This window comes from Delphinus delphis, chromosome 3 (assembly GCF_949987515.2).
Source record: "Delphinus delphis chromosome 3, mDelDel1.2, whole genome shotgun sequence".
In the NCBI taxonomy this organism is placed as follows: domain Eukaryota; kingdom Metazoa; phylum Chordata; class Mammalia; order Artiodactyla; family Delphinidae; genus Delphinus; species Delphinus delphis.
In genome coordinates this window covers 4830820-4856651 of record NC_082685.1, presented here as the reverse complement: position 1 = coordinate 4856651, position 25832 = coordinate 4830820, and the positions used below count along the sequence as shown (strand labels likewise).

Here is a 25832-nt window from a genome sequence, read left to right as displayed (position 1 = left end):
GCCCTCATCAGAAGCCCTGGTTGGACCCTGGTTCACCTCGTTGTGCTGTCCTAAGCAAGGAAATCACCGCAGGAAAGCGAATCCCCAAAGTGGGGTCGTTTCATCCCCTAAACTCTGACAGTGAAAAACACAAAGCCTCATTATCAAATGCCAGATGACAGTCTGTGTGTGTGTGTCTGTGTGTGAGAGGAGGGCTAACGTCTGTGACCCCGGGAGGGGTGCGAGACCAGAGATGGGGGCTGATGAAGTTGTGAAGCAGTCTGGCGGGGGCACAGGACCTTCAACTAGAAAATACTGCAGCAGGAGATCACACAAGCTGGAATCTGGCAATCTTGAAAGAACATGAGCTTTGGAATCAGACTTGCTGGTTACATGACCGTATCAGCTTTCCACTGCTGCTTCACAAATTATCCCCCAACTGAGTGTACGAAACAAGGAACATTTATTATCTCGCAGTTTCTGAGCCAAGAGTCCAGGACTGGCTAGGTTGCATGCTTCTGCAGCCCCCTCCTCAGATGCTGGCAGAGAGAAGGTACCCCCAGGCCAGATCAGCAGGTTCCTTTCATGGGTTCCAGATGGTTCTGTGGCGGGGATGGAGCCAACCACTGGTGGGTGGGCTCACCCACGTGCCCAGAGCATCTCGGAATGTCAGCCGCGACGACCTCGAAGGCCTGTCAGAAGCTGCTCCGGGGATGCCGCCTTGTGAACTGGGGACCCCGAGCTCCGGAGCGGGGAAGGTGGGGGGACGGGAGAGAAACTGAGTCCCTCACCTGAAGCCATTGCTGACCCCGCCAGCCTTGGAGGTCATTTGTGCTTGTCCGGTGGTGACTCCAGTTGGTCCCAGGGCCTCCTGCCCCGACCATGGGCTGGAGCTGGCTGTGTGATCTTGACCTGGGAAAGGGCCTGGGGGCAGGGCTCAGTTGCTGCCGCTGCTGTCCTCGCTGTCGGAATACACACCCAGCTGGCTCAGGGAGGAGGCGCCAGACGTCTGGGGCGCAGGGCCAGCCACCTGCCCATTCTTCATTGCATCTGGAGGAGAGGCGAGAGCTAGCCCACCGTGCCTCCTCGTCCCGGCAGCCCACCTCGGGACAGTTCCAGGCGGACTGGGCCATTCCTGCTTGTTTGCAGCCTTTGTGGAAAGTGCCTGGCAGACCCATCACGGTTTAAACTGCACACCCCTTGACCCAGCAGCTCCGCTTCTAAAAGCTGATCTAGGTGGGCAGAGGTGCCCATGCCGGGGGTGCAACACAGAAAACGGAAACACTCCAAGTCCCAAGTGACAAAGAGGGACAGACCCTGGCTCCACCACCCACACTGGCTGTGTGGCTTTGGGCAAACAGCTTCACCTCTCTGGGCCTCAGTCTCCTCATCTGATAAATGGGGTAATAACTGTTCTGATAACAATGGCTTGTGTATCCGCAAGGCTCGCTGGGTGCCAGGATCTACTGCAGGCGCCCGACATGGAGCAGCTCATGGAATCAGCCCCCAAACCCTACGAGGCCCTACGAGGTTGGTCCTGTTGTCATGAGCAGCTTCCAGGACAGGAAGCTGAGGACCGGGGTTGAGGGCCCTCGACCAAGGCCACAGAACGAGCGCGTGGAGGCAGAGGGATCTTCACCCAGGATGCCTGCCCTGGAAGCCTGCTCTTTCCACCTCATCGGGCCGACCTCACCCTAATTCTCCATCTCCCAAGGGTCCGAGGAGCCACACACACAAAGCATCGGCGACACAACCACTGAGGTGCAGACAATTTGTCCTACACGCCTCTATCTGACTTGGATTTTAAAAGCAAGCACTTGCTCCTTTTGTAATTACAAGAAAAAAAGGGAACTGCAGCCCTTCTCCCCTTACCCCTGGTTGGGGGCACACCTCACCCCGCACCGGAACAGCACCGGGGGTGCTGTTGCCACCTGGTGGCCACCCTTGGCACTGCATGAAGCTAAGGGACTGCAGGAACCTACCTGGGGCGGGCAGGACTCCTCCTCGCTGGATGCTGCGGCCCAGGTCTGTTTTCTTCACCACAACCAGGCCAGACAGCTGGGGACTGCTGCCAAAGGTGCCCACACTGCGCTCCCAGCTCTCCGCCTTCCTCTTGGTTTTTGGGGCCTGCAGTTTGTGGCGGGGGTAGCGGGGGGCAGGCATGACTGGGGGGGTCTGTCCCAGATCCTGCTCCTTCTCTGGCAGCCCGGTTCCTAGTCCCCAGCTGAGCCAGGATCTTTACCATTCCCACTCCCCCTGCTGTGCTGACCAATTCTCTCCTGCTCAAAACTCCTCTGTGGCCCCCCCACACCCTGCGCTTACACTTCCTAAATCACATTGTGACCGCTCACCTCCACGCCTTTACCCATGCCATTCCCTCCACCTGGAATGCCCCTTTTGCTTCTAGTTCACTTGGTGAACTCCTACTCATCCTCCAATACCCATCTCAAGTACCTGCTCCCCTGGGAAGCCTTTCCTCACATTTCAAGCTCAAGTGCGTGCTGCATGTCTGTGCCCGCAGTGGCCTCCACTGCCTTATTAACTGCCGCCGCAACCAAGCTGCGGGGTCCTGCCTTGTTCACTGCTGGGTCTGTAGTAGGTGCTCAATCAACATGTTTGAGGGAATGACAGAAGATGGGGGCACCCACTTTGGGGACCAGTTAGCGGGAGGCAGAGAGGGGCTCAGCCCCACCTCCAGCTCTTCAGTCGCACCAGAAGAGACCCCTTTTATCTGTTTGATGTTTAAATAGAGGAACTGGAAACCACTAGATGCAGAAGGCCCTGTCGGAGCTGGGAGCTGAGGGTGCAGGGGGAGCATGATGGCAGGGGGCTGCCCGCACAGAGCTCACCATCTGGGGAGGAAGAGGGTGGATGAGCAAGTAGATGCTCAGGACACCATCGTCTTTTTCTTTTTTTGGCTGCACGGCATGAGGGATCTTAGTTCCCCGACCAGGGATCAAACCTGTGCCCCCTGCATTGGGAATAGGAAGTCTTAACCACTGGACTGCCAGGGAAGTCCCCAGACACCACTGTCTTGATCAGTGATGTGAAAGAAAGAAGTTGGGGTGGTGTGACAGCGTCGGGGGGACAGCTACTGCTGATCGGGGTCCAGCAGAGCCGAGGTCAGAACGCAGTGCTGAGGTCAGCAAGCAGAGATGGGAGGCAGGACTGAGCCTGGCCCATCTGAGGGGGCTGGCACAGTTGGGGCGGGGAGGGGGGGCAGGAGGAGGACACAGCGGCCTCACTGCATCCCCCGTGTGTGGTAACCGAGACAGAGGCCGTCCGCTGGGGGCACAGGGAGAGACCGGCAGTCCTAGCCGAAGCTTGCTCATCTGGCACCACTGAACTGACTGGTGGAGCTAGCTGCTATCCTTCACCTTTCATCAAACGCCATTCCATGTCCCCATTAAACTAAACCCAGGGAACAGAGGGGTCAAAGAGAGATGTTTCCGTAAAAGTTATGGTGAAGTTTGTGTAAAGCAAAATACAAGAAGAAGTCCACCATCAAATTAGCTACGAGCAAGGTAACTGTAAGAGACTGGCAGGTGGGCTTCCCTGGTGGCGCAGTGGTTAAGAATCCGCCTGCCAATGCAGGGGACATGGGTTCGAGCCCTGGTCCAGGAAGATCCCACATGCCGCAGAACAGCTAAGCCCGTGCGCCACAACTACTGAGCCTGTGCTCTAGAGTCCGTGAGCCACAACTACTGAGCCCGTGCACTGCAACTACGGAGGCTGCGAACCACAACTACTGAGCCTGCGTGCTGCAACTACTGAAGCCCACACGCCTAGAGCCCGTGCTCTGCAACAAGAGAAGCCACCGTAATGAGAAGCCTGGGCACCACGACAAAGAGTAGCCCCCGCTCGCTGCTACTAGAGAAAGCGAGCGCAGCAGCAGCGAAGACCCAACGCAGCCAAAACTAACTAACTAACTAACTAAATTTATTAAAAAAAAAAGACTGGAGGGAAATCATACAAGGCCAGACTGCTTTGAAAGTACCTTCAATCTCTTGTTCCACTTGAAAGAAAAAAAGAAGAGGAAACTTTAGACCATGAATTCTGAGGATGGTTTATGCAAGAGAGACAGCGTGAGAACTCTGATCAGGGATACAGCCTCAAGGAAAACACCTTGGTTCTATGTCAAAAGGTTAATGGGTGAGAGTACGCGACCCCCAAACCCGCTCTCTTCAGACACTTACAGAATTCTCAGCTGGAACGTGGTTGCCTCAGTGAAAGACTACATTTCCCAGCCTCCTTTGCAGCAGGATGTGGTCAGGTGGTTCAGTTCTGACCAATGGGGTGTGAGCAGAAGGATGTACTCAATCAAGTGTATAGTTACCCTCAATGTCCTCCTCCCTTGTCCCCACCTCTTTCCACTGGCTGGGATGCAGACGTGGCACTGAGCTGCCTTGCAATGAGGGCATCATCCTTGGGACGGCAGGACAATGAGGACCCGGACAACAGGGTCCACCTTCTCTGTTCTGCACAGCCCCGCACAATTGTTATTCGAGAGAAAAGTAACTTCCATGTAGTTGAAGTGGCTGTCACTTGGGTCCTGTCCAGTGGCTGGACTTGTATTTAACTAATACAGACCAGGAACATGTTTTGAATTAAAATAATAAGTTTCTGGGGGTGTCTGTGCTATTTATGATTTCCCACTTTAACTTCCTCCTTCAATTAACAAACCAGAGTGGCCTTGACCACCTTGGATAAGACATCTGTGGCGGAAAAGGCTCGCTCCCTCCCCAAACCCTCTTCTTTCTTTCTGCCAGCAAGGGCAGCTAGAGGAGGCAGCTCCCAGCCTCCCTTGCAAAGGCAGGATGCGGCCATGTGACTATGCCCGGCCACTGGGACTTGAGGGGAATGGAGGTGGGCTGCATCTGAACCTGGGCCTCCAGGCGCTGGCTGGTGGTCCTCCACACATGCTCTGCCTTCCTGCAGCTGGAACCCCAGGGTGCTCTGAGCCAGCTGTGACCGCAGAGTTGGCATCCATGTTCTAGGACGGGGCAGAACTAGGAGATGGGAGGAGTCTGGATCCCTGAGTGACTGCATGGAGCAGGGCTGCCTGGGAGTCCAGCCCAGGACTGTGAAGTGACTGAGAAATAAACGTCTGCCTGATGTCTCTAAGTGTGGGGAGTCTCCTTGTTTCTGCAGCTGAAGCAGGGGTGGAAAACTACAGTCCCGGAGGCCTGTCACCTGTTTTTGTAAATAAAGTTTTATCGGCACCCGGCCACGCCCACTTATTCATGTACTATCTACATAGCAAGTTTAGTGCTATGTTTAGTGCTATGATGTGGAGTTGACCACTTACGACCCAGACTGGCCTTTCAAGACAAAGTTAAGCCAACCTCTGGCTTACTCTGTCCCTGCTTCACCTGAGAGCATGTGGAGATGCAGGCAGGCCACACTCACCTCGTCCAGGATGGCGGTGGGGTTGGGCAGGAGGGCCTGCTGGGGCTGGGTGGGGGCAGCATCCTCCTCTGAATCGGAGTCTTCCAGGAGTCTTCGTTTCCTAGATTCTTCCACTAAGGCCCTGCGGGAAGGAACGTGGGACTTGGGAACATGCTCTGTTGTGGGACAATGGCCAGGACCCCCCCACACACACACTGAGGTGCACTGCCTGGCTGCCCTGTCCTGATCTCACTGAGTGGGGGATGGGGATGCACAAATAACTTTAAAATAGAATTCTTTGTCCAGGGGCTTCCCTGGTGGCGCAGCAGTTGGGAGTCCGCCTGCCAATGAAGGGGACGCGGGTTCGAGCCCTGGTCCAGGAAGATCCCACATGCTACGGAGCAACTAAGCCCGTGCGTCACAACTACTGAGCCTGCACTCTAGAGCTCACGAGACACAACTGCTGAGCCCATGTGCTGCAACTACTGAAGCCTGTGTGCCTAGAGCCCATGCTCCACAAGAGAAGCCACTGCAATGAGAAGCCCAGGCACTGCAACGAAGAGTAGCCCCTGCTTGCTGCAACTAGAGAAAGCCCGCATGCGGCAATGAAGACCCGACCCAACACAGCCAAAAATAAATAAATAAGTTAAAAAAAAAAAAAAAGTTCTTTGTCCACGGAGCCCAGTGGGGTGGTTAAGTGCCTGGAAGCCAGAACCATTCTGGGTTTGAACCCCAGCTGGGGGGCCTCAGTCAGGGCTGTGCTGGGAGCTCCTTGAACCTCAGTTCTCTTGACCACCATAACGACAGAGCCAAACTCAGAACAGTGCCTGGCACTGAGAAGGGGCTCGCTAAACGCAGACTCCTCTCACTGTTATTTACGCCAACCCAACAGCAGCTAGTATGTGCCTGACCATGTTCCAGGCCATGGATGCAGAGGTCAGAGCAAGTCCCTGTTCAGACTTTAGATGAGGGGAGATAGATAATAAATCAGGAAAGTGGCAAATCAGCAAGAAGGTTCCAGAGAGCGGGAGGTGCCGGGCAGAAGCATGAACACAGCAGGCCTGAGGCCAGATCCTCAGAAAGGTTGGCTCACCAGGCCAGCCCTTGGGGGGGCATCTGGATCTGGACTTGGGGGCTCCTGCCACCCTCACTGATGGGGGGCTCCCTGTTGCGACACTGTGCAGACATGGGGTCTGCACGGGCATCTGCTCTCCTCCTGGGTTTGGGGTCTTGGCCGTGCCGGACCAAGGTGCCTGCGTGACCGGCCCCCAGTGAGAACCCCGGGCTGGGTCTCGTGGGCCTCCCCCGGGAGCGCCCCTCCCTCTGCCGTCATGTCTCACCTGGGGGGATTAAGCCTGTCCTGTGGGACTCCACCGGGAGAGGCCTCTGAAAGTCTGCGCCCGGTCCTCCAACTCTGCCCCACCTGCCTTTTCCTTCTGCTGATTTTTCGCCGTAACTTTTCACTGTAATTAACTCATCAAACCTGGGGGTGATCCTGGGGGCCCCGACAGAGACGCCATGAGACACAAAGCGAGATGGGGAGGGAGATGCGGGGAAGGCCTCCCTGAGATGGTGACGCACGAGGGAGCTGTGGAAAGGTCTGGAAGGGGGGATTCCAGGCAGAGGGAAGGACCCTGTAGAGGCTGTGGGGGGGCGGGCGCCCCGGGACTCACGCCGCCTCCCGCTCGTCCTCCGCCTGCTCATGCTTCCGCTGCTCCTCCTCCGACAGGCGGTGCTGCCGCAGCATGGCCTCGAAGTCCACGTGTGCCTGCCGCTGGTTCAGGTCCTTGAGCTCCTGCAGGTTCTCCAGAACCTCCATCTCCAGCTTGGAGTCCTTGGTTCTGTTCTCCAGCACCTGGCAGGTGTGCAGACACAGGGCTGAGGGAGCTGGGATTCCACCCCTCCACGTGGCCTGCCTGGCCTCTGGGGTCACCATGGGCAAGGGGAGACCCCCCCACCCTGGGGCTCGATCCACAGCACCCGGTCCCACAGCTGTACCCATTTCACGGCTCAGAACACTGAGGCTCGGGGAGGGGAAGTGACTGCCCAAGACCATGCGGCTGGTCAACGGTGGAGCCAGGTGGCCTGGACTTCCAGCCTGGCTCCGTCACTAAGCAAAAGTAATAAAGATTTTTAAAAAAGACGATCTGAGCAACTGCTGTGTGCCAGGCTCCAGGCTAAGATGTTTCCAGACATAATCTCGTTTAATCTTCACAATAACCCCCACTTTACAGACAAAGGAACTGAGGCTCAGAGAGGTGAGGGCGGCCCCGCCAGGTCTCAGAGAGGTGGCTTTGGAGCCGGGCGGGGCTGGGAATGAATCCTGCCTTGGCTGCTTCCTGGCTATGTGACCCTGTTGAACTAACCCTCCGGGAAATGGCAGTTGTGGTGGTTTGAAAATACGTCCACAAATTCTTTCACGCTCCTCCCTTCCAGAGGTGTAGCCTAACTCCCCTCCCTGTGAGGGTGGGCTGTTGTAGTAACTCGCTTCTGATGAACACAACAGGACCAATGACGGTGTGTCCCTTCCAAGACAGGTCATAAAAGGCCCGGGGCTCCTCCTTGTTCTCTCTGGGACTCTCGCTGGGGGAGGGGGAGAAGCCCCCATGTTGTGAGGAGGCTCACGCAGTGCTGTGGAGAGGCCCATGTGGACAGGACATGAAGCCTCCAGGGAATGGCCACGTGAGGGGGCCCCCCTGGAAGTGGCTCCTCCAGCCCCAGCTGAGCCATCAGATGAGGCAGCCCCGGCAGACAGCTTGACTGTGACCTTGGGAGGGACCCACAGAACCATCTAGCAAAGCTGCTCCTGGATTCCTGACCCTCAGAAACTGTGGGATAATAAATGCTGGAAGTTGCAAAGTTTTGAGTCGACTTGTTACACAAGGACAGCTAACCAGTACCAGGGTAATAACCCCGTGCTGGCCAGTGTAGCAGTAACTAGAGCAGCACGTGGACAGCACTGAGGGAGCTCCAGGAATACAGCAAACTGCCTCTAAGGCCTATTTCCCTCCCTGCTGCTCCACACGGCTGCTGAAAACATCGGATCAGATCTGACATGGCTTGACCAGAAAACACAGCTGGCAGAGGCATGATGGTCCAGGAAGAGATGGGAATTATGGGGGTGGGAGGAGACAGAGGAGAACATGGACTTCCTACTATTTATGAGAAAGATGAAAAAAAAATGTCCAGTTAAAGCTGAAAATAACTTCTTTAAGGGATAACAAAAGGAGTATCAATATTTATGAATTACTATGTGCCAAGCTGTGTTCTAAGAGTTTTATGTGTATGAACTCATTTAACCCTCACCACAAGTGTACGAGGGGGGCACAATTCTCATCTCATTTTACAGATGAGGACGCTGAGACACAGAGAGGCCAAGTGCCTTGGCCAAGGTCACACAGCCTGGATATGGTCAAGAGAACGTTTCCTTCTCTATTTCTAGTCTTAATCCAAACTAGCCTAATGGGAACCTCCTTAGAAAACCGCGGGGCAGCTGGCTGCAGGAAGCACCTGGCGTTCCGAAGTCCAACTTCCTGACTCCCTGTTAGTTTTCTCTTGCTGTGCCACAATTTGCCACCAGCCCAGTGGCTTAAAACAACACGAATTCATTGTCTCCTGGTTTCTGTGGGTTGGGAGTCTGGGCCGACACAGCTGGGTTCCCTGGCAGTCTTGCTAGGCTGAGATCAAGGGTCCAGGGCCCTCTTCTGAGCTCACTCAGGCTGCTGGAGAATTCAGTTCCTTGTGGTTGTGGGACTGAGGTCCCTGCCTTCTTACTGGCTGTTGACTAGGGGCTGTTCTCAGCTCCTAGGGGCTGCTTGCTGTTCCCTGCCACGTGGCCACTTCCACAGTGTCAGTCCTTCATGTCTCTGACGTCCTCTGTCTCTGACTCTAGACCCGTATTAAGGGGACCATCCGGATAATCTCCCTCTTACAAGGGCGACTGTGCCATAGTTTAACCTAACATAACTTAGTCACAGGAATAGGATCCTTGTACGCACAGTCTTGGGACTGGATGAGGTGTGACCAGGAGTCAGGGCTCTGGGAACATCTTAGAGTTCTGCTGACCACACTCCCCACCCCATCACCCTGCCTGGAGGCCTGAGGCAGGAAGGGGCACCGATTCCGCCAGCACCGAAGCACAGGCACACGTGCGCGCGCGCGCGCACACACACACACACACACACACACACACGCATGCACCTGCGCACACGCACCTTCATGGGGTTGTTCAGCTCCTCGTCCTCCCGTTCCTTCTGCACCCTCTTCTCCTCCTCCTCCAGGAGCTTCTCAGCCTGGAAGTTCCGCGTGGCTCCATGCTCCATGGTGTAGTCTGTGTTTTCGGGGTCTGTCTGGGAGGGAGGGTGGGCAGACATCAGCTCCTAAATCTCTGAGCATCAAGAGCTTCTGCTGAACAGCAGCCAGCAGCCTGGGACACCTTCTCTCTGTGTTTCACTCCTCTTAATACCAATTCTTTCTTTTTCTTGCCTTATGGCTTTGGCGAGTACAGTTCTTTCTTTCTAGTGCTCCTGTCCCCTTTTGCAGAATCGCTGAACTCCCGAGCATAGACCTGCAGACCCTTCTCCACCTGCCCACTCCCTCCCTCCTGCCCTTCACCTTCCACATGTTTGCAAATAAAAGTCTCTGGACCTCTGCACATCTCTTCTGGTGTGTGTGTGTCTGTGTGTGCGCGTGTGTGCACGCACTTGACCTTCTTCCCTTAATTATGAATTACACATCACGTATGTATAGAGCATGCTCCTATTTGCGTTTATAAAACGGAGAAGCAAAAATATAACATGGTATCCTGGATGAGACCCTGGAACAGAAAGGTGACATTAGTAGAAAGATTGAAATCCATATCATGTCTGGAATTTGGCTAACAGTAATGATCCAGTGTTGGTTTCTTATTGTGGCAGATGCACTGTGGAAATGGAAGATGTTAACAGGAGGGGAAGCTGGTGAGAGGCAGATGGGAACTCTCCGTGCTATCTTTGCAACTTCTCTGTAAATCTAAAAGTATTCCAAAATAAGAAGCTTACTATTTAAAAAGAAACAGCAAGAAAGAGAGTGATCCCTGTGTGTGCATGTGTAGGCAGAGCACATTTTTTGAAAGCCACACAAGAAACTGTTATAACTGTCTCTATGCATGGGGGCTGGCTGGGCAGAGGGGAGCAGTAAACAAATTTTCCAGTGTTAATCCTGCACTACTGTGGGAGTTCTGTTTTTACCATATGCTCACATACACACACACACACATATATATATATATACACATACACACATATATGCTATCCTAGTTATTTGAAATTCTTCACTATAAAGGCCGATTTATAACATTTTGCCATAGTTTTTCTAGTCTTTAAAAAAATTCATATGTATTCATTAATATCTAAATATACACATACTTCATAATTCAGGTAAAAAGAGACATTTTCTGGAGACAACCCATATGCCCATCAGCTGGCAAATGGATAAAGAAAATGTGGCCCATCCACACAGTGGAATATTACTCAGCCCTGAAAAGGAGTAAAGCACTGATACATGCTACAACACTGATGGACTTTGAAAACATGATGCTCAGTGAGACATGCCAGACACAAAAGGCTACAGAGTGATTCCACTGATAAAGAAATGTCCGTAATAGGCAATCCACAGACACAGGAAGTGGATTCGTGGTTGACAGGGGCTGGGGAGAGGGATGGGGAGTGACTGCTGACAGAGTTGGGGCTTAATTTTGGGGTGAAGAGAACATCCTGGAATTAGAGAAGACAGCTTGGTACGTTAGGAGTATAAACCACTGAATTATACAATTTAAAAGGGAGAACTGCATGGCATATAAATCATATCTGAGAAAGCTGTTGTTAAAAAAGTAATTAAAGGGCTTCCCTGGTGGTGCAGTGGTTGAGAGTCCGCCTGCCGATGCAGGGGACACGGGTTCGTGCCCCGGTCCGGGAAGATCCCACGTGCCACGGAGCGGCTGGGCCCATGAGCCATGGCCGCTGAGCCTGCGCGTCCGGAGCCTGTGCTCCGCAGCGGGAGGCCATAACAGTGAGAGGCCCGTGTACCGCAAAAAAAAAAAAAAAAAAGTAATTAAAATATATCATTTTTTAATGTACTTTTTATTTTGACCAAATCTTGTTTTTTAACCAAAGGAAAAAAGTCCCTAGCAAAAAAAATGCTCAAACAGTACAAGAGTATGTGAAGAGAAAACTATAAGTTCTCTTCATCCTTTCCTCAAATCTTTAATACCACCCTTAGAGTAACAAAGTAAAAACGTGACTGCTACTGGCTGTGCAATATTCCACTGTACAGTAGTTTGTCCCTTGAATCCCATCACCGTACATCTAGGTTGCTTCTGATTTTTTGCCTTTATAAACAACACTGCCGTGAACGTCTCCCCAAACCTTTGCTGTTTTCTGCAGAGAAGGTGAAATGGGATTTCCCTGGAGGGAGAGGACAGGAGCACTGACCCCCAGGGGAGGAAGGACCAGCCTGGCTGGCCGCCTACCTTGAAGGTGATCTCTGCCAGGCAGCGCGTGCACTTGATGTAGAAGCGGAAGATGGGCAGGCCCAGGTAGGACTCGTTCTGCACTGTCTCTTTGCGGGCGTTGAACTTCTTGCCCTTGTAGATATATTCTCCACATGTCTTACACCTGTGGGGCAGGACAGGGACTCAAGCCATCTCGGTACCCTGGTTCTTACTGGTAGGACGCTTTAGCATTCTGGCAGATGGCTGCTTGCATACCTCCAGGGACGGGGAGCTCCCCACCCCGCAAGAAGACTGCCCCACTGTGTGTACTGATTCCCTTAGACGGCATACTCTTCTCACTAATACCTGCCTGGGTCTCGGCTGAAGTGTTGCCTTCTTGGGAAGCACCCAGACTACCCAGGCTAGGTGAGACTCGCCTATCACCCATTCCTGGAAGCAAGCCTGGAGTTCATGGGGCATCCTGACCTCCAAAGTGCAGATTCCACCAGGAGGGATGCCACAAGGAGCAAGGCAGAGCTCGCGGCCCCTGCCCTCCCGCGGCCCCTCCTGCTCAGATCCTGTGCTCCCTGGCCTCCTGGCTGTTCCTACAAACACCCCAGCTCAGTCCCACCTCCGGGCCTTCACCCTTGCAATTCCCATAGCTCGTGACACCTTCCATTCCTCAGATCCCAGTTCTGCTGGCATTTCTTCCAACGTTTGCCTGACCACCCAGCGAAGCACCCTCCCTCCCTGGCCACCGTCCAGTCCCTCTCCCTCTCTCGTGACCATCATTGTGTCCTACATGCGCCTTTCGTGAATACGCCTGAGCCCTTGTGTATTATCTCTACTCCCCACCAGATGGCTCCAGGGGGGCAAGTCTTATTTATTTATTTAATTTTTTAAATTTTTGGCTGCTTTGGGTCTTCGTTGCTGCGCGCGGGCTTTCTCTAGCTGCGGCGAGTGGGGCCTACTCTTCATTGAGGTGCTCGGGCTTCTCATTGCGGTGGCTTCTCTTGCTGCGGAGCATGGGCTCTAGGCACGTGGGCTTCAGTAGTTGTGGCACACGGGCTCAGTAGCTGTGGCGCATGGGCTTAGTTGCTCTGTGGCATGTGGGATCTTCCCGGACCAGGGCTCGAACCTCTGTCCCCTGCATTGGTAGGTGGATTCTTAACCACTGTGCCACCAGGGAAGTCCCGGGGGTGGGGGTGGGGCAAGTCTTGATGCCCACAGTGTCCCTGGCACCCAGCCAAGGCCCTGGTGCACAGCAGGTGCCCAGTGAGTGAGTGCTGAGGGAAAACGAATGAAGGAAGGGGAGAGAGAAAGGAATACGTAAACACGGGCTGAATTTCACTAACAAAGGTGGCTTTGATTACCACTTCGTTTCAGATGTGCTAAGATGTAAAAAATTGTGGTGAGGTACAGTAATTCCGAGGCGGTATGAAGGACGAGGCCTGGGGACTGTGATGCGGAGGGAAGGATGGAGGGGGTTGGGAGGGGGATCCGGAGGGCCTCTCTGAGGGGGTGAGATCTAAGCCAAGTCTTGAAGAGTGAAAAAGAGCCAGCCAGGGCTTCCCTGGTGGCGCAGTGGTTAAGAATCTGCCTGCCAATGCGGGGACATGGGCTCGAGCCCTGGCCCAGGAAGATCCCACATGACATGGAGCAACTAAGCCCATGCGCCACAACTACTGAGCCTGCGCTCTAGAGCCTGCGAGCCACAACTACTGAAGCCCGCACACCTTGAGCCCGTGCTCAGCAACAAGAGAAGCCCTCACAATGAGAAGCCCACGCACCACAATGAAGACCCAGCTCAGCCAAAAAAGAAAAAAAAAGAGCCAGCCATGTGACAGCAGAAAGAAAAGTGTCCCAGGCAGAGGCAACAGCTTGTGCAAAGGCCCTGGGGCGGGAACGGACGGGACTGCTGGAGGAAGTGAATGTACATACAGGACCCTGTCTCGTGTGCTCACTCTTACTACCAGTGACTGAGACCTCGACACAGGTACCAGCTGGGAGCTCTGAGACATCAGGGAGATTGGTCCTGAACGGCAGGAGGGTGAGGTCTGGCATGGTCACTCGCTCACTGGGTCCACGTCTGAGCCAGGACCGAGGACCTGGTCTGCGCACCGGGGGCGGGACGCTCTCTGTGGGTGGTCTGCGCACCTGGGCGGGGCGCTCTCTGCGCGGCCAGCGCAGGGCCCACGGGGCCGCTCACCTCATGTTGAAGGGGGCCATCAGCCGCACCACGTACTGCCGGTCTTTGGGCAGCTTGAGCTTGGGGATCTTTGACGGGTCGAAGTCGGGCGGGTAGTATTTCTGTGGGGAGGAAGGAAGGGTCAGGGGAGCTGCTTTCAGACGCAGGGGCAGGCTGGGGGCAGAGGGAAGGGGCTCTGGGGAGCTGTGTCTGGGACCCCAAGACCACTCCCACGTTTGAGGATTTCGTGAGAGGACTCCTAGGACTTGCATACACTTGTCCTCATGGCTACTATTCATTACAGCAAAGGGATACAGAGAAAAACGAGCCAAGGGAAAAGGCATGGGGGGAGGGGCCCAGGGAGACCGGACACAAGCTTCCAGAGACTTCTCCTGATGGAGTCAATTCTCCCAGTGATATATTGTGACAACGTGTGTGAAATGTCCCCCAGGGAAGCTCAGGAAGACCCAGCACCCAGGGTTTTCACTGGGGGCTGGTGTGTAGGCACCTCTGCCCGGCACGCATGACGATTCCAGACTCTAGACTCCCGGAGGGGAGCAGGTGCTCAGCATAAACCACACTGTTTGTACTAACAGTTTAACCCCAGGGAGCCATTCTTTTCAGAGAACATTGGGAACCATCCCAAAATTCAGGTTCCCGGATACCAGCCAAAGTCCAGCATTGCAAGCCAGGCTTTCTAAGGCAGCAGCCTCAAGCCTGTTGCATCAACTCTTTCTGCACAGGAGCCTGAGATGGGAGATGTGGGGAAGGAGAGTTTGGATTATGAAAGAGAACTACATACGATAATCAGAAAATAAAGCACTTTGCATTTTGAGCACTTACTAGGCTCCACGTAGTAAACAGAGAGCTTTATGTCCCCTGCCTCATGGAATTCTTGCAAAGACTCTATGAGACAGAGAATGGTGTACCCATTTCACAGAAGAGGAAACTGAGTTCTGGTGGTTTCAGCTACTCAGGGTCACACAGTGTGAGCAGCAGATCCAGGATTCAGACCCAGGGACACAGCTCTGGGGAAACTGTGGTACAGTGATTAGGAGTATCAGTTACAGAGCTGGCGGGGAGGGGTGTCTGGGTTTGATTCCTCTATTCTCTGGCTATTACATAACCTCTCTGGGCCTCAGTTTCCTCATCTGAAGAAGGGATAACCTGTCCCCCTGAGAAGACCTGATGAACAAGGCACTTAGAGCTGTGCCTGGCACACAGAAGTATCTACCAGCAAGTTATGTAAATAGCTGGGCTGCCAGTTGGATCCTCGGGATGGAAGGACTTTCATGGACTCGAAGTCCGACACAACTGCACTGGGTCTGGCTGGGGCTGAATTCCTAATATAGGTTTTTAAGAGATTAGAGCACTGAGTCACTGTAAGGGACATCATCCTGGGCTCCAAGCCACCAGTCTGGAGGTCTCCTCTCTACTCCGTCCAGACATCTTAGGCTTACACACTCCCAGGCTTGGGAGCTCACCCCCTTCCTGGGAGCACACACCCTGCTGAAGCGCGGGGAACAGGGACTCAGAATTCCGGAGCGCTCTTCTCCAGAAGCTGAATCCTGCCTTCCAGAGACCAGCTCCACACCCCAAGAGTCCCAGTTTTCCCCAACAGAACTGGGAGAAGTTGAGGCAATTGGAAGGGTCCCTGCCAGCGGAGCAGAAGAGCTTAGCAAAGCCTAATCCCTCCGAGGAACACGATTGGCTAGAACCCCAAGCGGGGAGAGACTTAACAGAGCCACGCCTCCTGGAGGTGAGAATGTAAAGTGAGAATACCAATATCCTAAGGAAGCTCCGCCCCCAACGGGAGTGACTGGATAATTCCTTTCAGAAAATCCTATCAGAAGTGAGTGGGTAAATAGCCTAAGCTCCGCCCCCACAGGTGACTGGGTACACCCCAGCCTCGAGGGGAAGGCTTAGTGAAGGCCCACCCCCCGCAGAAGGTGATTAGGAGGGTTCTAGAGAGCCCCGCCCTGCAGAAGGCCGTTGGGGAAGAAAGCAAAGGCCCTAATAGGAGAGTATAAGTAGCCCTCCTCGGCCCGAGCTCCGAGATGTCCCGCCCCAGGTCGAAAACCCTAGTTGCCCAATACTTACGTTTAAAACTTTTCGCTCCGACATCTTTACCTCCTGCTCTTCTCACGACCACGAGAATACTGATTAGGCTGAGTGCTTGTCGAACTTCCCCGACCATCTATCCTTGTATTTCCGCTTCCGTCACTTCCTTCAGCCGCTGTTATTGGCTGCTGCGTACACAGCTTGCCTTTTCATTGGTTCAGATCCCCGCCTGTCAACACTCGAGTCCGTCTGTATTCCCTCCCCAGTTGCAACCTCAGTAAGGGCGCAGCAAAAGGTTCCGGCGTCGGTGTGGATTTGAAGTTCCGAGGAGGAGGCGCTGCGCCCTCTAGAGGTGAGCAGCGACTGGTTAAAATTTCGCCGTCACGCGACGTGGCTGCTGGTAGCTACGTTCCCTGTGGTTTTATTCAGCAAACGTAGAACTCAGCGTTGAGCGCTTACCTTGTGTGTTGGGCTCCGGGAACCTACACATCGTTCCCGTGTCCCTAGCGCTCACCTGAGGACTGGGGCAGTTCTTACGATCCACACAGCTCCACAAGGAAGCACCCTGGACGCCCCCCCCACACCCAAGTTTATCTTGAGTCACAGTTAGAGACTCAAAGACCAGGCTCCAAACCTACCTCCCCCTACAAACATTCGCTCCCAGATGTCCCCCCCGTTGTTTGCCTCTGAGTTGTCCCTCTAAAGAGGTCGTTCCTTCCCTAGCCTCCTCCCTTCCTTTTACAAATGTTTGTTCTGTGTCAAAGACGTGCTCAGTCACTGGGGACACATCAGAGAATAAGACGTAAGATTTCTGCTCTCATGGAGATCACAGTCTGTCTGGTGGGACTGATGGCACAATAAACACACACAAAAACCCTTTCGGGTCCTGGTAAATGATCTGAACATAATAAAACAGGGAGACATATGGAAAGTGATGAGAAGGGGCTACTTGAGATGTATGAGTGTCCTATGGCTGCTGTAACAAATTACCACAAGCTCAATATTTTTAAACAACACATTTATTAGAGTTTTGGAGGTCAGAAGTCTAAAATGGGTGGCAGGTTCCTTCAGGAGGCTTCAGGAGAGAATCCATTTCCTTGTCTTTTCCAGCTTCTAGAGGCTGCCAGAGTTCCATGGCTCGTGGTCCTGGATCACTCTGACCTCTGCTACCACTGTCACATCACCTTCTCTGTCTCCCTCTGACCCTCCTGCTTCTCTTTTATAAGGTCACTTGTGATTACCTTGGGGCCACCTGGATAATACAATATAACTCTACTTCATTTTCATTAACTTTAAAAAATATATTTATTTATTTGGTTGTACCAGGTCTTAGTTGTGGCAGGCGGGCTCCTTAGTTGTGGCTTGCTGGCTCCTTACTTGTGGTATGCAAACTCTTAGTTGCAGCAGGCATGTGGGATCTAGTTCTCTGACCGGGGATCAAACCTGGACCCTCTGCATTGGGAGCATGGAGTCTTAACCACTGCACCACCAGGGAAGTCCCTATTTTCATTAACTTAATGAAAGATCCTCAATCTTTAAGGATCCTCAAGATTGTTAAATTAATCACATCTGCAAAGTCCCTTGTGCTGTGTAAGGTATCACATTCACAGGTTCTGGGGATTAGGACATGAATATCTTTGGGGGGGGGTCTTTATTCTGCTTGCCCTAGATGAGGTGGTCAGGGAAGGCTTCTTGGAGGAGGTGACCTTGGAATTGAGACCTGAGTGAAATGTACCGAGAAGCTCCTGGATTGAGAAAATCCTTCAGAGCCTGGCTGTGTTTTCCCCTCCTCAGAGCTTCCCAGACAAACTCATGTGCCATTGGTGTCCACCCACAGTGGGGCTCACATCTGGGCAGCTTTTGAGGTGAACCAAACTGAACTGAACTGAATGGATTCATCATTCCAACCCAGGTGGAACACCCACTACCCCTGCCCTGACTCCCCCAGCCCTGTCTCTTTCTCTGGTCCAGCCCTGACCCCGTGTGTGGCAGTGGGGATTCACTGTGTGTGTGTGTCCTGGTCTGTCCTCTCCTCACAGGGTCTCATGTCGATCTGTTAAAAGAAGGAAGAGTCCTCATTCTAGTGACAATGATCCTTTTCTAATTAAACAATTTAAAAAATCTCATATTCACAGTTCACAAAACATTGCACTGTGTCAAAGGAGGCAGGCAGTACATCCCCATTTCACAGACTGAGAAACTGAGGCTCAGAGAGGCAAAGTCACTTGTCCAAGGTTGCCCAGCAACTCGGCAGCAGTGACCCCAGGCCAGTCAGGTCCCATCCACCCTTAGGTGGATGTCAAGGGCACAGCCCCTCTTCGGGGGTGCAGGGAACCCCCACTACTTGCCCAGGGTCACGGAGGCAACGGCGGGGAGACTCCAGGCGCTTGATTCCCCATAGTCAGTGAGGTCCAGAGCAGCCACCTGGATGCAGTACTTGGCTTGGGGCCTCACAGCCTTGAGGGTGAAGGATGTGCCTTCAATTGGTCCCACCTGAAAGCAGAAGGAGGTCTGGGTCAGTGGAAACAAGGAAGCTATGTGATCAAGCCTTCCGTCCCCATGTTTGGGCTGCTGCTCCAAGACTCAGGCACCAATGTCAATCCTCATCGGCATGCCCTCTGCGGCCCCTGTACATCTTCGGACATCTTAAACATCTTGCTGAGCAGGGCGAGCCTGCCCCTCCCTGGCCAGCCAATTCTTGGTCGACCAGGAGCATGCCTTTCATATAAAAACCAATCCACCCGGAGTCCACACCCCCATCCATCCCCTCTCTGTACTGGTCACACACCAGCCCACATCCCCACCCTGTCCTAAATCACCCCAGGGCCAGATGCCAAGCAACTAGAGACCACCCTGCAGCCCAGAGCCCACTGGAATTATTCAAACTTGCTTACCCTAAGCTGTTCACCTGCCCCGCCTAGGCTTCCCCGAGGAAACCCCAATCCACCTCTGGCCTGGGCTCTCCCCTGGCTCCCACTTCAGCCTCCTGATGTCCCGAAGTTTCCCACGTGGCCCTGCGTGGCGTGATGTGTCCTCTTTTCTGGGGAAATGTAATAAATTCTTCTTTCGATGGCCTTGACCTTTCCATGTCCTCACTCAGGCACCTCCACAGATGAAAATCCCTGGGCACCCATGAGACACCCTCTCAGCTCTGCCTTTCTGGTTCTCCGCCCTGTCCCCTCTGTTCCCGCCACTCCACACTCTCCCTCCAACATCGGGGTCCCCCTCATCCTTGGCATGTCCCATGTCAGCCACCATCAGCAGCTTCCCAAGTTCAGGTCTGACTATGTCCCTCCTTCCTCTGCACAAGCTGTCCCATATGGCAGCCGGATGTGATGCTTTACGTTTTAAATTTAGATTAATTAATCATCGCACAATCGTGCGAATACACCAAAGTTACTGGCCTGTGCACTTGAAAACAGAGAGCTTCGTGGCATGTAAACTCTGTCTCGATTTTAAAATTGCAAGCATTTACAAAATTAAATTAATGAATACTACATCAGCTTTAAAAGCCCATTCCTCGACTCCTCACCAGGTTGCAACTGCTTGGCAGCCTCATGCGGCCCGAGGCTACCGTCTTGGACAGTGTGGATGTGGAACATTTCTACTGTTGCAGAAGGTTCTAAGGGACAGGACTGCAAAAGCCTAAACCCTGCAAAGACTCAGCTCCTCAGCCCAGCATCCAAGGCTGCCCAGGACACAACTGCCCTGCCCGTATGCTCACTGACTGATACCCTGCCTTTATTTTTTAAGAATGTAAAACAATATATTGGTGCTCTCAATTGAGGTGAAATTCACATGACGTAAAAATTAACCATTCCAAGGTGGATAATCTAGTGGCATTTAGTACATTCACAGTGTTGGGCAACATCACCACTCTCTAGTTCCAGAACATTCCATCCCCCCAGAAAGAAGCCCCGTCCCCATGAGCCGTCACCCCCTCTCCCTCCCCCAGCCCCTGACAACCACTAATCCAATCTCTGTCTCTGTGAATTTGCCTGTTCTGGACATTTCCCATTAATAGAATCACACACAGTGTGTCCTCCTGTGTCTGGCTTCTCTCACTGAGCATCGTGTTCTCAAGGGTCCATCCACGTTGTAGCGAGTGTCAGGGCTTCTCTCCTTTTCATGGCTGAGTGATGTTCCCGTGTGTGGAGGGACCGCGTTGTGTTTATCCATCATCCGTTGATGGGCACTTGTGTTATTTGCACCTTTTGACCATTGTGAGTGGTGCTGCTGTGAACATTCGTGTACAAGTAATTGTTCGAGACCCTGTTTTCAATTCTTTTGGGTAGATGCCCAGGAGTGGAACTGCTGGGCTGCGTTCACGTTGCACACCAGCACCCCAAGCTGTGACCCACACCCCACTGTACCTTTGCACATGCTCTTCCGTCTACCCGGGAACTGCCCTCCCCGTCACCTCACCCTCCTCACCTGGCGGAAGCGGGCAGCTCCGTGGCGCTTGTAGCGGATCCGGTACTTGAGTGAGAAGATCTCTGGGAAGGGCCAGGACCGGGGGGGTTCCCATTGCACCCAGAGCCGCTGCCCAGGGAGGGGGCTCAGGCGCACACCTTCTGGAGGGTCCGGTTTGACTGACGGACAAGCAGGAGACAGGGTCAGCGGAGGGCACATTCACTCATTCATTCAACCAACCAACCAATAAATATTAATTGAGGGTCTGCTGAGTGTCCAGGGATGTTCTGGATACTAGGGACACAGTAGTCCTGTCACCTTGGAGCTCAATCCCCCGGGCAGAAGATAAGACACAAAGGCAGATCCGAAGGTCATAAAAAGGAGGGAAGAAAGGTCAGGAGTGCAAGGAGGGTAGTGGGTTGCAATGTTTTTGGAGACATAACTCACATCTCAGAGAATTCACCCTTTGAAAGTGTACAGTTCAGTGGTTTTAGTATATTCACAGTGTCATGCAACCATCACCACCATTTAATCCGGAACATTCCATCTCCCCAAAAGAAGCCCCATCCCCGTGAGCAGTCAGCCCCCCATTCCTCCCTCCCAAGCCCCTGACAACCAGGCACCCACTCTCTGTGTCTGTGGATTTGCCGGTTCTGGACATTTCCCATCAACGGAATCACACACTGTGTGTCCTTCTGTGTCTGTCTTCTCTCACTGAGCATTGTGTTCTCAGGGTCCATCCATGTGGTAGTGAGTGTCAGGGCTTCTCTCCTTTTTATGGTTGAATAATATTCCATTGTAGGGATGGACACGTTTTGTGTATCCATTCATCAGTTAATGAGTATTTGTGTCGTTTCTAATTTCTGCCTATTATGGATAATGCTGCTATGAACGTTCATGCATAAGTTTTTTCTGCAAACGTGCTTTCCATTTTCTCTTAGATATATACCTAGAATTGGAATTGCTGGATTACATGGTAACATGTTTAGCTCTTTGAGGGACTGCCAGTCTGTTTTCTAATAACCACCAGCAATGTATGATGGTTTGCAATTTAAAAAAAATGCTTAGGGAGGACTCACTGAGGAGATGACATCTGAGTTGAGAGCTAAAGGAGGTGAGGGAGTGAACAGTGTGGAGACTTGGGGGAAGAGCCTTGCGGGCAGGGGGAACAGCACGTGTGTTGGAAGAACAGCGAGGAGGCCCATGTGGCTGGAGCAGAGTGAGTGAGAGGGGGAGAGGGAGGAGGGGAGGGCAGGGAGGGGACAGAAACAGATGGTGGGAGCCCTGGAGGGCTGTAGGCAGGGCAACAATGGGACCTGACTCAGGTGCTCACAGGCGCCCTCTGGTGGCTTCTGTGGGGAGGACAGATTGTGGGAAGGAGGGCAAGAGCTCAAGGGGGGACCCGACTGGAGTGCTCACAGGCACCCTCTGGTGGCTGCTGCGGGGAGGACAGACTGCGGGCAAGAGGGCAGGAGCCCAAGATGGGACTTGACTTGAGTGCTCACAGGCGCCCTCTGGTGGCTGCTGTGAGGAGGACAGATGGGGGTGAGGGCAGGAATAGGGGACCAGAATGGAGGGGCTGCCACTGGTCCAGGTGGGCGGTGATGCAGGTTGCACCAAGTAGGGGCTCAGGAGAGGGGAGAAGTGGGCGGATTCTTGCTGAATTGTGAAGGTGGAGCCCACAGGATCCGTGAGAGATGGACAGGATCTCATCCTGACAGGTGGGAGGTGGGCGTGTGTGTGTGTGGGAGGAGCAGAAGGGGGACCCTCCACACCCCCACCGCTGCCCCTACTCACTGATGTGCTCTGGGACGAACGGCACGAAGCTGCTGCTGACGCCCCGGGGGTGGACAGCCGTGATGTTGAGCACATAGGGCACCATGGAGAACATCTGGATGTCAGGGATGATACAGCTGGTGGCCTCTGGTGTCTTCTGGAGGCAGGGCCAGCTCTCCCCATGGGCTGCCACGCCAAGCCTGGACACCGAGTGTGCTGTGAGGGTCCCAGCACTTCCTTCTGGCCCCCTGTGCCCTGGACCCCAAGTAGGGACAGCAGGTGAGGAGTCCTGCTCTTGTCTGTGTGATCCTAGGGACCCCTCACTCCAACATCACAGAGCCCGGGGGACCCAGGGTCAGGGGTAAAACCCCACAGGGAGATGCTAGGGTCCGGATTCTAACACTTTCTGGGGGGACTTCCCTGGCGGTCTGGTGGTTAAGAATCTGCCTTCTAATGCAGGGGACGTGGGTTCGATCCCTGGTCGGGGAACTAAGATCCCACATGCCGCGGGGCAACTAAGCCCATGCGCCACAACTCCTGAGCCCTCATGCTCTGGAGCCCATGTGCCACATCTAGAGAGAAGCCTGTGCACCACAGCGAAGAAGAACCTGCATGCCACAGCAAAGACCCAGCACAGCCAAGTAATAATAATAATACAGTTTTTTAAATAAATAAATAAAGCTTTCTGGAATGTCAACATTCCAGCCTTAGAATTCCAACATTCCCAGGTCTACGATTCATGGATTCCGGAATCCGAAATAATAAGATTCCAGTTCTCTCGAGTTCTGACACCCCAAGATTTCAGACTCTATAGGCTGGAGCTCAGCACCGTCCACAGAAACTTCCACAGCATCCAAAACGTTCTGCTTCTGCCCTGTGGATATGAAGTGCGGCTAGTGCAACTGAGTGGGACTTTTTGATTTATTTCATCTAATCTGAATGAAAAGTTTCCACCTATCAGAAAGCGTGGGAAAGCTCCTCAGAACAACTCAGGTGTGTGAATCTACTTTTCCAAACACAAATGTTATGAAATCTAATCAGAGATCAAGAATATCCGATTGGGGGACTTCCCTGGTGGCGCGGTGGTTAAGAATCCATCTGCCAATGCAGGCGACACGGGTTCGAGCCCTGGTCCGGGAAGATCCCACGTGCCGCGGAGCAACTAAGCCCGTGTGCCACAACTACTGAGGCTGCGTGCCACAACTACTGAAGACCATGCACCTAGAGCCCATGCTCCACAACAAGGGAAGCCATTGCAATGGGAAGCCCACTCACCACAATGAAGAGTAGCCCCCGCTCACCACCAGAGAAAGCCGGCGGGCAGCAACGGGAAGACCCAAAGCAGCCAAAATCAATAAATAAATTTGTTTTTAACAAAGAATTTCTGATTGAATGTTTAGCATCTGAATTGAAGTGTGACACGTGTAAAGCACACATGGAATTCCATGACTTAGTATAACAAGACCGAATGCAAAATTTCTCATTAATTTTTAAAGTATTGATTACATGTTGAACACTTTAGATAATCCTATTAAATGCTATGAAATCAATTTCTAGTACAAGTTTAAATATATGAATCGTATATAAGCATGTTAAAGTACATTGCATTCGATCATATTAAATGATAAACATTTGGAATATTTAGATACTATTTAAATAAAACATTAAAGCCAATGTCACCCATTTCTTTTTCTTTTTTAAATGTGGCTTCTAGAAAATTTTACCCTCCACATGTGGCTCGCAGTACGTATTTTAGGGAGTATATTTCTAAGGGTTGGTGGTGCTCTAGAATTCTGAGGGGTTCAGGCTCTCACTAAGTCCCCAGCTGCCCTGATCCTAGGGGGTCAGCCCAGCTGTAAAATCCCCAGGAAGCCCTCCGGGCTCTCTGACCTGTATGTGGCAATGAAGGACGTGGGCCTGGAGGAGTTTGGAGCGGGCGGCAGGGTCCAGGAGCAATCCACTGCGATCGGGTACCTAGAGGCCTGGCACTGCACCCTGGGCTGGGTGACAGCTGCTGGGGGGCCCGGAGAGAGAGGGAGAGCATGAGCTTCTGATTCACCCAGGACCATCGAAGTCCTACCGTGGCTTGGCCCCCACCTCACTGCCAGCCAGTGCTGGGCACACATTAGGAGCCTAATAGAGGTTTGTGGAATAAATGAGTGCATGAAGGAAAGGCACCTACATCACCTCTCGCTCTCGCTCCAACCCACCACAGCAGGAACTATTAGCCCATTTTCCAGATGGGGAAACTGAGGTTGAAGGACCCACAGAGGGGACCTAGGGTTGGTGGGGTTTTCTGGGGGGAGGGAGATGCTTTACCGGACCCCCTCTTTGTGATGGTTTTGTTTTGAATCACATGAAATGAATGGATACAATTAAAATTTCTTTCTCTCTCACCCTCCCTTCCTCCAGGCTGTGGCTGCCACTTCCCGGTCCCTTTGGGGTAGCTCTTGCCCTCTCTGTGCCTCAGTTTCCCCCACCCATGCAATGGGATGGTAACCCCCTCCCATCAGTGGTCATACAGAAGGTGTGTGAGCTCCCACCCCACCCAGGATGTTCCACAGCAGACAAAGTCCAGTCCTCAGAGAGTGTCCCTCTGCCCTGGCTCCCCCTACCCTCCCCGGGTCCCCACGTACCTTCTCTCCCGCAGCAAAGTGAGCAACCCACCCAGAAGGTGAGGGTGAGGACAAGTCTTGGGGCCATGGCTCAGGCGGGATCTGCTTTCAGAGGCTGGGGCAGGGAGCGCCCTCGGGCAGGCAAGGGACTCAGGTCCCACCCAGGGGAAAGCCCAGCCCCCAGTCGAGGCCCCCTACTTCCCCTTCCCCTTCTGACTCACTGCCTGGTTCATGGGGCTCCGGAGGAGGAGCCCCCAGTCCCTTCCCCGGCCACCCCCAGTCTCGGGTGCGGAAGGCCCCAAAGGTGGGGGCCAGAAGGAGGAGGCCACGAAAGGGAGAAGTGGTAACCCTGTGGCCTTTCCCAGAAGAGCCTTCCTTCCGGCTGCAGCGAGGAGGGGCACGCCAGGGAGGGCCATGATGACAGGGAGAAAGACAGAGAGAGGCCAGGGCGGGGAGGAACAGAGAGCAGCTGGCACCGACAGAAGATGCCCATCACTCATCAACCACAGAGATGGGGACCCCCACCCCCACCAGCCACATTCCACGCTCCAGGCCACAGAGAGGCAGAAATCCAGGCTCTGGGAAGGTAGCCCCGAACCGTGGACATTCTCCAAGGGCCTGGGACGCCCGGGGACAGGCAGAGCCACTGCTGGACGCTGAGGAAACCTGGGGAACAGGCTGGACACGGAGCTGGAAAGAGCCAGGAACCCCCAGGGGATTTCAGGGGGTTGGCCCAGAGGCAAAGAGGCTGTGGGAGGGTGTGGGACACTCCCACCAGGGCCGGGTTTAGGGTGAGGACAGTGATGTAAGTCGTGCAGCCTCAGATTCTGTCTTCATTTGACATTTGCGTATTTTGTTCATTATGAACTTTTGGGAACCCCTTCTGACTTTTAAAAATAGTGCAGTAACTGGGGAATTCCCTGGCAGTCCAGTGGTTACGACT

The 25832-nt window shown here is 53.4% G+C and overlaps 2 protein-coding genes across 3 annotated transcripts; both read right to left on the bottom strand.

Annotated features, from left to right (window-relative positions):
• Positions 1-419: 419 nt before the first annotated feature.
• YJU2 (YJU2 splicing factor homolog) lies at positions 420-16215 on the bottom strand. 2 transcript variants are annotated; one of them, XR_009518865.1, is made up of 9 exons: positions 16125-16215; positions 14046-14146; positions 11876-12020; positions 9582-9716; positions 7041-7222; positions 5389-5509; positions 1962-2106; positions 771-1029; positions 420-681 (listed from the first exon to the last, which is right to left on the bottom strand). XR_009518865.1 is itself a non-coding variant. In XM_060007471.1 (8 exons), exons 1-8 carry the CDS (start codon positions 16146-16148, stop codon positions 917-919), a joined length of 966 nt encoding a protein of 321 aa, XP_059863454.1. In that variant the 5' UTR covers positions 16149-16215; the 3' UTR covers positions 420-916. The 2 variants fall into 2 exon arrangements, 1 of the variants encoding a protein (XP_059863454.1); XM_060007471.1 differs by having other exon boundaries at positions 420-1029.
• A 1893-nt stretch (positions 16216-18108) lies between these two features.
• On the bottom strand, positions 18109-24343 carry EBI3 (Epstein-Barr virus induced 3). The gene is made up of 4 exons (XM_060006453.2): positions 24165-24343; positions 22296-22474; positions 20520-20677; positions 18109-18578 (listed from the first exon to the last, which is right to left on the bottom strand). Exons 1-4 carry the CDS (start codon positions 24341-24343, stop codon positions 18426-18428), a joined length of 669 nt encoding a protein of 222 aa, XP_059862436.2. The 3' UTR covers positions 18109-18425.
• Positions 24344-25832: the final 1489 nt, after the last annotated feature.

Coding starts and splice junctions, on each gene's coding strand:
- YJU2 (XM_060007471.1), bottom strand. CDS start 16,148: ATGTCGGAGCGAAAAGTTTTAAAC. Junction 7,223..9,581: donor AGCTGAACAACCCCATGAAG/GTGCGTGTGCGC, acceptor CACACCTGCCAG/GTGCTGGAGAACAGAACCAA. Junction 5,510..7,040: donor GAGGACGAGCGGGAGGCGGC/GTGAGTCCCGGG, acceptor TCCTTCCCGCAG/GGCCTTAGTGGAAGAATCTA.
- EBI3 (XM_060006453.2), bottom strand. CDS start 24,343: ATGGTCCTGGGTGAATCAGAAGCTCATGCTCTCCCTCTCTCTCCGGGC. Junction 22,475..24,164: donor TCCTTCATTGCCACATACAG/GTCAGAGAGCCC, acceptor CTCGGTGTCCAG/GCTTGGCGTGGCAGCCCATG. Junction 20,678..22,295: donor GTTCGTCCCAGAGCACATCA/GTGAGTAGGGGC, acceptor CTTGTCCGTCAG/TCAAACCGGACCCTCCAGAA.